The 13,195-nt window shown below is 34.3% G+C and overlaps 1 protein-coding gene across 1 annotated transcript; it reads left to right on the top strand.

Moving 5' to 3' along the window:
• The first annotated feature begins 3,960 nt into the window (after nt 1–3,960).
• LOC129218956 (uncharacterized) lies at nt 3,961–9,633 on the top strand. Its single transcript, XM_054853275.1, has 3 exons — nt 3,961–4,900; nt 5,930–6,012; nt 9,610–9,633. The coding sequence occupies exons 1-3, from the start codon at nt 3,961–3,963 to the stop codon at nt 9,631–9,633; spliced, it is 1,047 nt and encodes a 348-aa protein (XP_054709250.1).
• Nucleotides 9,634–13,195: the final 3,562 nt, after the last annotated feature.

Genomic DNA, 13,195 nt, shown 5'->3' with positions numbered 1-13,195 from the left:
GTGCAAATAAATACTCTTTTATAAATGTTATTAGTACACTTTAATAAGCTTCTTAGATTATTAGCTTTATTATCTATAGCTTATTAAACACTGTACTTTGTGGCAACTTAAGCCACAGGAAAAGGGATAATCCCTACGCAGGGGATTTGAAGGGCATCTTCCCTATCCGAAGGGGAATTCCAATCAGATGAAACGGACACTGCGTGTAGTTAAGACGCGTATGTGTTGGCTCGGTTCAAATAAGGATCCGAGTGGAATTATGGAAACTAAACCCAGCATTTGTAAATAGTTGTATACATGTGTTAGTAGTATTGTTTGTTGTGGTATATAATAGTAGTGTTGTGATTGTGAATAAAATGGAAAAAATGAAATTGGTTGAAGTTATTGGACTTGTAAGAAAACACGCAACAAGTCGTAACATAAGTGTTGCGACAAAATTATGGTGACCCGGACGTGATTATATAAGAAATTTTGGACATAAAAGGACAAAACTTAGAATTGGATTCCCACAAATTCGAGTTGGATACACGAATACGCTGAGATTGAGGTAGGCCCATTTTTTCCCAATTTAAATTGCTAATATTGTTTAAATTTATCATGGATCTTGCTAGATTAAAAGAGCTCCGCAAAGGGCTAAGAATTTCCTTAACAAAACATTTGTCAAAAATAGAGACCACATTAGAATTAGAAATTACTTCGGATGATTATTCGAAGGAAGATAAGATTGATGAGCTTTTGAGCCTAAAATCTCAGCTCTTAGAAAAATTAAAAGCTGTAATTACTCGTGATGAAGAAATACAATCAAAAATTGAAATTGAGGATATGCTAGCAGATATAGAGACGAGTGAAGAATATAAAGATAAAGTAAACGAAATGAAATCTAAAATTGAAAGGCACTTGGACATTTTATGTGATAGACCACGAGCGGGAGTGGGAATTCAGATGAATAGGAGGATTGAACAGGTAACTGTTGATGCGGAGGAAAATGTTCAAACGGCGGCTGCGGCACTTAATAATGTGTCGTTCAGAAGTGAAACCAGAAACGTAGTTAAACTTCCGAAATTAAATATCCGAACATTTTATGGAGATTGTAGTTATTTCCTAGATTTTTGGAATTCTTTTGAAGTCGCGGTTCATAATAACGACGCATTGTCAAAGGTGGAAAAATTTACGTATCTTAAATCGTATTTGGGAGGTGTTGCGCGTAGTGCGGTATCAGGTTTTTCTCTGACAGATCAAAACTACGATGAATCAATAAACTTGTTAAAGGAACGGTTTGGGCGCTCAGACATAATAATGTCATCTCATATGCATAAGCTTTTGCTTGTAGATTCAGTTAAATCATGTGCTAATGTAATAGGGTTGCGAAAAATGTATGACGCAATAGAAGTGCAAATAAGATCACTAAAATCGTTAGGCGTTGCTACAGGAACGTACGGGAATTTATTATGTCCAGTAATTCTGCAGAAATTGCCAGAAGAATTAAATTTAAGTTACAATAGGAATCGCAAAACAAACGAATTATTTGACATTACGGATTTAGTGGAATTTATAAGAATGGAAGTAGAATGTAGGGAAACTGCGCTAATATTAGCTAATCCAAAAAATGCCAATATGAAGGAATATCCATCACAGAACAAAATTAACTACACAGGCTCTCCGAATAAGACATTTTATTCGAATTCGAAACGAAATGAATATTCTACCCATAAATCTACTGCTGAAGTTTTAGCTACTCATGTTAATAATAATCAGCCTTGGCCTCGGAAATTTGAACATGATACCAGGGGTAGTTTCAATCAGAGACGGAACTTTAATTCATCATCGTTTAATGGGTACTTGTGTAGTCAGAAATGTATATTCTGCCTTCAAAATCATATGAATCATGATTGCGCATTAGGTGTTAGTGAGAAGAAAAAGGCATTAATGACTAAGGGTCTATGTTTTATCTGTTTTCAAAATCACTTGAGAAGATTCTGCGATCGTAAATTTCTGAAGTGTAAGCACTGTAATTCCTTTTACCATAACTCTCTCATCTGCGAGAAGCAGAATGGAATAATAGATAGATCACCCCAGTCAACGGGAGAAGTACCGCCGCATCAAGAGGGACAGGGGGAAAACCACATTGCCTCAATGGTATCATTCTCGTCTAGTAAAAACGAAATAAAAAAGACTAGCAATTCGATCTTGTTGCAGACCTTTTCGGCTATGGTTAAAACAGAACCAGGAACTAATAGTCATTTATTACGATGTATGGCGGACTCGGGTGCTAATATGTCCTTCATCTTGAGTGAAGTTACGAGGGCATTGGGTTTAAAGGCGGTAAATAAAGAATCGTTAAGCATTCACACATTTGGAAATGAAAACTCGAAAACGCGCATTTATGATATTGTGGAAGTAACTTTGAGAAACGCGAAGGATAATAATCGGAAAATAAAAATCAGAGCAGTAGTGATTGATTGCATTACATTAGCACATATTAAAATTCCTTCTCAATGGGCAAAGAACGCCGCTTTGACAAAAAGCATTGAGTTAGCGGATATTAGTAGTTATCCAAATGACAAAATTCATGTTTTGATCGGTTCCGATTACATCGCTGAAATTTTGGGGGAAAGGAACATAAGAATTAGTAGGAGGTTGATTACGGTTGATAGCATTTTTGGATTTTTGCTTCAGGGAAAAGATGAGGAATCAAATCGTCAGACACCAATGGTGAATCATTTATTCGCGAAAAATGATGAGTTGGATAGTGATAGAATTGAAAAATTATGGTCAATGGAAGCAATTGGGATAAATATGGAAAAGGAGGCAAGTCTGTCGAATAAAGACGTTTTAGAATCATTTGAGCGAAACACGACTTATACAAACAAAAGATATGAAACTCGGCTGTTATGGAAAGGGAACTGTACACAATTAAGCAGTAATTTTGAAATTGCTAAACGTCGTTTCTTTAGTTTAGGAAACACATTAAGAAAAAATAAGGAACTGTGTTCCAGGTACAATGAAATTATTGAAGAACACATAAGGGACGGTATCGTTGAACGCGTAGAAAAGAACTTAGATCAAAGTACAAGCACAGGATATTTTCTTCCGCATCACGCAGTAGTACGCGAACAGAAGGATACTTCGAAGGTTAGGATAGTATTTGACGCTTCGTCTAAACGCAAGGGAGAATTATCGTTGAATGATTGTCTAGAAAGCGGGCCGGATTTAAATCCCGATTTGCTTAGTATTATATTAAGATTTAGATTACACAAGATAGCATTTTGTGCGGACATTCAGCGCGCATTTTTAGAGATAGGAATAGCTGAGGAAGATAGGGAGTTCTTAAAGTTTTTATGGGTAAAGAAAAATGGTCCTATCCTCGATCTCAGCCCTAGTAATATTGAGTTTCTGAAATATGCAAGAGTAACCTTTGGCGTAAAGTGCAGTTCATTTTTGTTGGCAGGAATTTTGCGGCTGCACTTGCGTAAATATGAAGAAGAGTACCCACGCGCGTGTGAGATGTTCCGCAATCTTTACGTAGACGATCTCATCAACGGATCTTCAGACCCAGAGGATGCTTTGAAATTAAGTAAAGATATGATATTTATACTTAGCCAAGCTAGCATGAACTTACGAAGATGGGTTTCCAATTCGTCAATTCTCAATGAAGCGTGGAAAAACGGCCACATAGACTTTCGAAATACTTCCGAAGAACGAGGAGTACCTCTTAAAATTCTGGGTCTAATATGGGACAACATAGAAGGTAATTTGAAATTAGACATTCATCAATTTGAGAAATTTAAAGACACTAAACGGATAACAAAACGAGTCATTTTAGCAGCATGTGGTATGCTTTTTGATCCTATAGGCATGTTGAATCCGTTTACAGTACGAATAAAGCTGTTATTGCAAGCGATATGGGAAAGTGGTGTATCATGGGATGAAAGCGTTCCTTTTGAAATAAAGTGTACGTTTATGGAATGGATAAGTGAAATAGACGAAATAGAAAACATAAAAATTCCCAGGTTATATTTCACTGATTTTGAGTGGGGAGCATCAGAAGTTCATATATTTTCAGACGCAAGTCCAAAGTGCTATGGATGCGTGGCTTACTTTCGAATGAAACACGGGGATGGATATTTAACAAAATTTATGATAGCGAAATCTCGAGTAGCCCCATTAAAAGGGTTGACTCTCCCACGATTGGAATTAATGGGTGCATTAATTTCTTCAAGGTTGGGATCTTACTTGCAAGATACGTTCCACAAGCTAGAGAAACAGAAGATTTTCTATTGGACTGATTCGCAGATATGTCTCCATTGGATCAAGGGAAATGCTGATGAGTGGAAGCAGTTTGTTAGAAACCGTGTAAAGGAGATTCAAACGAAAACAAATCCATCGAATTGGTTTTTTTGCAACGGAAAAGATAATCCATCTGACAAACTTACGAGAGGAATCAGAGTTCAAGCCTTAGTCAATGATAAAGTGTGGTTCTATGGACCTGCTTGGCTCAGTGAGCTAGACATGTCATGTAACATGGAAAGTGCTAATGTTGACATTGATGTTCATTGTGCTGAAGAGAGAAAGCGAAGCGTTGTAACCTTACAAACGAACATTGAATCCTCTCAACCTTTGCTGAATCTGGAAAATTACAGCGACTTAAACAAAGTATTAAGAATAACAAGTTACATCATGAGATTCATCAAAAACTGTAGAGCTACTAACGAAATGAAAACGGGTAGTATTACGGCCAACGAAATGACGGACGCAGAAAGGTATTGGATTCGAACTGTTCAGCAAAGTGAATTTGAGAAAGAATATTCTCAGCTAAAGAATAAAGAACCGATTAGTCCTACTTCCAAACTATATAGTTTTAATCCGATTTTGACGTCAGATGATTTAATCGCTGTCAGAGGTAGGCTTCAGAACTCGGACATTGACTTTCAGTCAAGACATCCCATAATTATTCCCAACAAAACCAAATTTGCGGAACTTTTGATATTTAATGAGCACAAAAACTTGTTTCACTCTGGTGTTTCAGATACGCTCACACAGATAAGAGAGCGATTCTGGATTTTACGTGGAAGGCAAGCTGTGAAATCTACCTTGAATAAATGCATGAAGTGTAAACGGTTTAAAGTCAAACCAGGTAACCAGGTAACAGCTCCATTGCCACTTAATCGCACAATTGCCTCAAATGCCTTCGAAATCTTGGGAATAGATTTCGCGGGACCACTGTATACAAAGGACCATGATAAAAATTACATTGCCTTATTCACGTGCGCTGTTACGCGAGCAATACACCTAGAAGTAGTGTCTAGCTTAAGCACGGAACATTTTCTACTCGCATTCAGACGGTTCATATCCCGAAGAGGCGTATGTAGAATTGTGAACTCGGACAATGCACTAACTTTCAAGAGTGCAGAAATAGAGCTGAAAAAACTGTATTCGAACATTACTGATCCTATGGTGCAAAATTATTTTGGAAAAAAGCGAATCGCATGGCAATATATAGTTGAACGGGCTGCATGGTGGGGAGGATACTGGGAGAGAATGGTTCGTATCACTAAGATCACGTTGAGAAAAATTTTGGGAAGAGCGTTGGTTTCATTCGAGGAATTGCAAACTATTTTAGCAGAAATCGAATCTATAATTAATTCGAGACCATTAACATATGTTTATAACGAACCTCATGAACCATTCCCTCTCACTCCTGCTAACTTCTTAACTGGAAGAAGATTGACTGCATTGCCAGATTGGTCCGGCAATGCAAAATTTGAATTAGTTAAAGGTAAAAAAGAGCTAATCAAAAGATTTCTATATAGAGAAAAAATACTAAACAACTTTTGGAAAAGTTTTCAAAGGGAATATCTTCTTCAGTTAAGGGGTGCAAATGTTTGTAAACCAATAAATGTTAAAACTGAATTTAATATTGATGATGTAGTGTTAATAGGGGAAGAGAAAACACCCAGGCAGTTATGGAAGCTTGGAAGAGTCATTGAAGTTCACAAGGGGCGTGACAAGAAGGTAAGATCAGTGACTTTAAAAACATCTTCTGGGATAATCAGACGCCCAATTCAACTGTTGTATAATTTGGAAATCGAAGCCAATGAATGAATATATTGTGAGTAAATGGTTGTGTGGTTGTGTTAAATTTTATATTGTTGTTGTTTAGTAAATGATAGTTTAATGTTAAATAGTTAGTGTTGTATTTTCAAAATGGTAATATATATTAAGTGATTTAGCGCTCCTGCACGCATAAGGGTTTGTTTAACTTGACATGGACGATTAGTTTCGGAAATCAAGAAAACGTCTTATGGAACAGTATACGTGTCCTTTTCATGCTTTATCAACCCCAGTGAAACATCCACGTGTATCTCCTAAAATAATTAAAATACTCATGTATTAATTACATTATTTGTAATATTTCTGGTATTTTTGCTTATTTATGTAAAAAAAATAAGAATTCAGTTTTTACTAGTCCCTTAATATCGTGATAAAAAGCAGCAGAGTACTTTTTTGAGATGACAGACGATGAAAATAACTGAATGGTATTTTAACACATTTTTGATAATTAATTTCCAAAAATAGACGGGATTTTTTTTCCTTTTCTTTTTTTTTTTTTTTGGCATTGAATATGCCTATCCGTTAAATTGAATAGTAACAGAACAAAATACTTTTTCATGCAACAATGACGATGAGAGCATGTAGTTACTGTTGCCTACCTTAGGCGCCATTTATTAATTACGTCAATGTCACGAGGAGAAGGGGGGGGGGGTTAGAAAAATCTCTACATGCCCTTACTTTGTGGGGGGGGGGAGTAAAACCCATTCTTACAAAATATTTTCCAAGCCGATGTTTTATATTAGAAATCGCGCAGTCAAGTGGTTTTGCAGGGATCATATTTACATTCGCGTCTGGAAGGTAAAAAACGTATTAGGATGAGCTGTTTTTTACTTGTTTTACAAAGAATAAATAGTAAAATATAATAAAGAATCTCACAATGTATAGCAAATTGGTATCGCTTTTAATAATAAAAAATATTTGATTCAAGCCAGAACCGTGCACAACATGTTATTTGCAGAGAATTCACGCACAGCATATATGATTGCTCTAAATAAGACAGTCGTGTTCAAATTACAGTCACTTTCATGGCAACGTAGAGGCGAGGGCTATTTTGTTGGACTGTGCCATGTAGCAACAAATCTGTAACATGTACAAACAGAAAATATCACGCTTCCCGATCTTAAAACTTTAGCTACATAAAGGATCCAATCTTTTCGATACAAAAAAAAAGCATATTTTGGATAACTTGTTTTGACGGCACAGTTAATACAAGTTATTTAAATAATTACATAACATAATTTCTATAATGTCATACAATTAGGAAACAACATTTGAAGAGCACTTGTGTTAATTTTTATGATGAAACGAGCCATAGTCAGCGACTCTTCAAGTACACCTCAAAGAAAGCAGAAAATGGTTGTGTTGCGTTGCCACTTAGAACATCACTATATCATATTATTTCAAAAACCCAACATGATTTTTTTTGTTATTATTTTACTGCAGGTAAAAACGTCAAATTTTTTATAATTTAATTTTGGAGTGTTATAAAGTAGCAAAATTTTAATTTTTTGATGAAAAACGATTAAAAAAGATCTTTTACAGCACGTTGAGGTGCTGTAAAAAATAAAAATTCAATTTAAAAAACAGCTCTACGTTGTTTCCTGCAGAAAACTATTCATTAATTAAATGCACTCAGTTTTTGATTTCAAATGATCCAGTGATAAGTTATGACAGGCGTTCCAATTGAACGTTTTCTGTGACATTCGTGGAAAGTCGCTGTCAACGGCTCATCCAAAAGCTTGCACTTCTTTCTATTGAAAAAGGTTTCGGAGTTCCTTGTAACCCCGAAACACGTGTCTGCAGTAATTTGTAATTTTTGTGCATTAAAACGTTGGTAGTTCATTCATTAAATTAAATTTAAATTACATTTTCATGCACGATCTGTAATGGAGCTTCGTATAGAGAATCTACAGATGGCTATTCCATTGATTCTGGTCCCACAATTTGTAACAAATTTAGTTTCATAATATTATTTGGTAGATCCAGGTAACAACGGATACATTGAATCGGTGTTTTGCACTGTTGCTACTTTGTATTAATGTTATGAAATATCAGGACTACTGTTTCGTAATTTTTAAGTAAAAATATGCTGAAAATATAGTAAAGATTTATTATATGGACTGTTTTAAACTCTTAATTTTTTTATCCCTTTTTAATTGAATGTTATCAATAATATAGATGCAAATTTATCATCTCATTTAGCTTTTACTATGCAATCCTTCCAAAACTATTCAGTAATATTCTTTTCAATACTTCCACTCAAACTCATTTTCAAAGCATGCGGTTTTTGCTATTCCAAAGCATAAGTACTGAGCATTTTATGAAAAGTTGTTCACCTTTGTTTCGATACTTCCCCATCTAAATCGCAGAAATAAATCATTAAAGATTTACGATAATTGTTTCATAGAACAGTCCCACGTTCCACAGACCCGCCGTTTTGGTATAGAGGGGTACATAAAAGTTTCCATTGTAAAAGACACTGAAAAACAATGACTTCCGTACCGCACAACTAGTGGTCTACGGGGAAAAGGGAAATATCATTTTTCTTTCGCAAAAAAACCCCCATACTTCCTTGTAAACCATGGAATAGGTTGATGTCAATTCCTCAGTTGCCAACCGGAATTCCTGGAAACTTGAGCCAAAACGGAATTTCCTGGGACACAAAAATGCGAAATACTATAAAACTAAAAGAGAAATAACTTTAGTTTTGTTCAGTTTTCTTTTGCTAGAATTTTAGAAAGAAAGGCTTCCCAATGCGTCAGTCTAAGTTTGCCGTTTAGATGTTATATTCAAACGGAAATAGAGACGCCGGGGAAATATCAAATTCGAAAAAGTTGAATCTTCTGTTTTGCTAAAGTAAGTGGTCGGGGAGCTACAAGAATAAATTTTAAAACAATCCGACGCAGCTGCTCATTTTACGTCACTATGTTAAAACTGAAGACCCAGGATCCCCTTTCTCACCTTCGCACGCATTCCTTCTTAATACATACCTGACTTTTAAAAGTAGTTACGATATTTTACCACAAAAAGGGTAAATGTTTTTTTTTTCCTAATTTGGCTTGGAACTAATAATTTTAGTCTTCTAATTGTACAGTATTTTCAATGTAAAGACAAACTTTTCATTACTTTAATTCAATTTCCTATACATCTATGTATTTTATATCATAACTTTGAGACAAGATACGCATATATATTTGTATATATATCAGTTTGGAGAGTAATTATTTCCAAGGACAAAATCGTTGCTTTGTGACGCGTATTTAAAAATACTTGATTTTCTTTTAGTGCATTTTTAAATATCGCCGCCTCAGAGCGACAGTAAGATATCTAATCCCAGAAATAACACTAAGATATCTTACTGTTGCTCTGAGGCGACGATATAATTCATGACTTACATTTTTAGCAAACACCTTTACTCAATGTACTGTTATTGCAAATGAGTAGAGAATCAATTACCAGGACATAACCGCTTTCACACTAATATCATCTTTGTTTCAGTTTTGTCCCACAACCAGCACATGAATCAAAATGGGTTAGGTACATATTGGAAAACAAAGGCAATTACCAATAAAATATTCTGAACAAGCACTTATGCTCAGTATTTGTCACACATGTTCGAATGTTAATGACTTTAAATTGGGTTTTATGTATTCAATTTTACAAATTTCACAACGCATGTAATATATTGTAACTGACAAAACTAATTTTTTAATTATTTTTCTGCAAATTTTGTGAGTCAAAAAATCCTAAATGAATTTATTAAAGTTTATTCTAAATAATATATCAGGTTCTGTGGCTAATAAATCTGGAGAAGCTAAATTAAAATTATTCATAAAGTTCGTTTGTGATTTTCAATCCTATAAATAGAAAATTAGGACGTGATTAGAGTACTGACCTAGCATCCCGATACCACAATTGTGCTCAAGACGCAAATTTAAAAAATCTAAAAGTAGTCTGCAAGTTAAACCAGCATTAGATTACTCATAGAACGTTAAAACCTATTTTAAGTCATCATCAAGTACATTTATGATAAGTTATTGTCGTTATCTGGAGCTACGGACACATTGATTTGGATTTATTCTTCTTCTGCACGTTCAAAATCAGTTCTTGCTCTTATGTGCGCTCCAAAAAAACCATAAATGTCCGATCATCAGGTCCATCATTTAGTAGAGTCAATGGGGTCAATTATCTCTCTGGCGGTGACATGTAAATGTTTTTTCATCTAAGTATGCATGATTTTTTTGCTTTCCGATAACATTAGCAGCGAGTAAGCACCATTTGCCCCCCCCCCCCCCGTGCCCTTTCTTGCCACGCTATGAATTCAAAATGACAGGCCTGTCGACCATGTAGCGGCATGTACTTCATCCGTTAATTCTCGTGACTACTCAAATAACTTTGTTTAAGATAAACTTCTTAAATAAGCACAGTAATTAATACTTCTTCAAAGTCCAAACAACGAGCATTATTGATGAACTGGGAAATGTTTGGAAAATGTTGCGGGGTTAGGATTCTTGAACATGTTTGCCAGCGCAAGCTATAACAAAGCCAATAATAAAAAACTGTCGTAATTGTTATGTTATAGGGCAGGGTACAAAAAGTCTACACTTTTTAGATTTTGACTTCATTTTATTTTCCTATATTTTCCTTTCTTTCTTGCTCTTTTTTTTCTGTTTCATTATAAACTGCATTTTCATACTAAAAAATTTACAGATTCATGAAAAAAAGCAAAATTTATTTCCAAAAATCCTACCAATGCAAAAATAGTCTGCGGACCTACCTATGAGTCAACTGTGGGCATCACAGCGTTGCGTTGCATCTGCTACTGTACCTATCACTAACCATCTTTTATTTTTTGAAACCATTTAGAAAGAAAACTGCAACTCTACTAAATGTGTTCACTAATTTTAACATACATTAGAACAAGAGCAATTGTATCGTATGTACAGGCTCCAAGATTTACAATGCACCCTTTATAGGGTCATTTCAAAATTCAAACAATATTTCAAATTAGAACTTGAAAGTTTAATAAAATTCTCTTAATACATACTTGTCTAAAGTTTTTTAAACATCTGTCTCGTAAGATCTTTCTTTCACTAGAGAAAATTCTTTTCTTCTCTCATGTGTTTTAAAGAATTGATGATTGGCAAAAACTTTTCGAGAAAGGAATATATTGATTTTCTGCCTTTTTTAATTACGGTCATGAATAAAACATAATTTTCCGTAAACTGAAAAATACTAAGATGCAATCGATAGTGCATATTTTAAATAAAATATAATGTTTCGCATAAGGAAAAAAATTTCCTTACAGAGGCAGGGTAGATTAAGAGCTAAAAAAATTGCTTAGCTACTCGAAGAATCATAAGTGTTGCTCCTAAAAATAAAATGAGGAATCCTCCTCATTTAATTTTTAGGAAACTTTTATTCCCTTCTTTAAATATATATATATATATATATATATATATATATATATATATATCAATGGTTGTGTGTGTGTTTGTATAAGTGTATTTGCATACAATATTGACGTTTAGATTTTAATCATACACTAAAAAAAATGATGTGACCTTACTCCATAAAAACAGTGGCGGTAAGGCTGCCCGCATTGTTCTGGTGTAATTTAACTGATATATCAGGGATAAAGTAACACGATTATATCATAGTAATGTAACTGTGTCATTACGTATCACTAATTTATATGTAAGGTTACACCTGAATTATCTGTAAGGTTATAGAGAAATTGTTTGAAAGGTTACATTATTAGCAAAAATTAACTTAAATCACATCTTCTTGAAAGGTTACTCATTTTTAAGTGTCAAGTGACTTATACTTCTAACTATTCGCTGATTCCAACAATCCAAAGATATTTAATAATCACGTTCTGAATTATTTTTATAAGTTTTAAATTTAAAGTATAACACTATATTGATAGATTACAATACTTGAAACTATCAACCATGTGCCCATAACCTCTTACATATCATATATGCTAACAAGTTATGCCTTAATCACTGGCATCTATATATATAAAAATGAATGTTTGTCTGTATGTCATCCATGAACTCAAAAACTACCTGGCAGATTTGGCTGAAAATTTCGCCGTTTCTTATTTTTGGTACTGGGAATGTTTATAGACCAGTTCGAAAAAAAACCGATCGATAGTTCCTTTTTTTATTCAAATTTAAGTCACAGTCCATTGGATAAATACGAATAAAATTATCGGCTGCAAAAATTAATTCGCGTGAAAGATCTCATTGATAAGAGGTTAGCTGTTGCCATTTTTCTTGAGTTTAACAAATAAATTCTGTCTTTATTGTTTTATGGCTTTTCATGCGGCGGGATTTAAAACTTTTTCTATTTGATATTTTTAGCGATTGATTGATCTTGCAAACTGCGTGAGTACAAAATTTGAGTATAGTCACGGCTTCACTTGATACCTGGACCGATTATTATGAAAATTGCTATATATATGTATTTTCACACGGAGAAGGTGCATAATATGCTCATTGAAGCCACTCGCCACCAGGTGGCACTGCAGGGTAGCAACTTCTGCCCCGTTCAACCGATTGTCATGAAAATCAGTATAATGATATATTTTTTTGTTGGCGTAGCAACGCGCATCGGGTACAGCTAGTTTTTCTATAAAAATGAAAAAAAAAAGTATACAAATACAACAGAATAGAAAAACTCTTTGAATGTTTGTCATCTTAACAGCTTTTGCCTTCCGTATAGTTTCAATCATTCGTTCATTCAATATTTATTAGGCTCATGCTTTCTCAGAATCAATGTACACCAATCAACTTTAGATCATTCGAAATTTATTTCAATTACAGGCAAGATATTTTTAACTTTTACAACAGAGAGAGAGGGGGGGGAATAACCACCCAGTGGAATCAAACCCACAACATTTGTCTTACTGCTCACAGCAGCTCTCAAACTTCTTAATAATGCAAATATGCAATATGATCTTGATTTGTTAAGAAAGACTACCTTAAGCTGTAGACAATCCATTACAAATTGAAGCATTTTTTGATAATTTGAAACAAAAATTGTACTTTTTATGTCACTATGACTTAAAAATTTCGGT

The sequence above is a fragment of the Uloborus diversus genome, chromosome 3 (genome assembly GCF_026930045.1).
Source record: "Uloborus diversus isolate 005 chromosome 3, Udiv.v.3.1, whole genome shotgun sequence".
In the NCBI taxonomy this organism is placed as follows: Eukaryota; Metazoa; Arthropoda; class Arachnida; order Araneae; family Uloboridae; genus Uloborus; species Uloborus diversus.
Note: the sequence above shows the minus strand (reverse complement) of the source record. Positions and strands in the feature narration are given on the sequence as shown.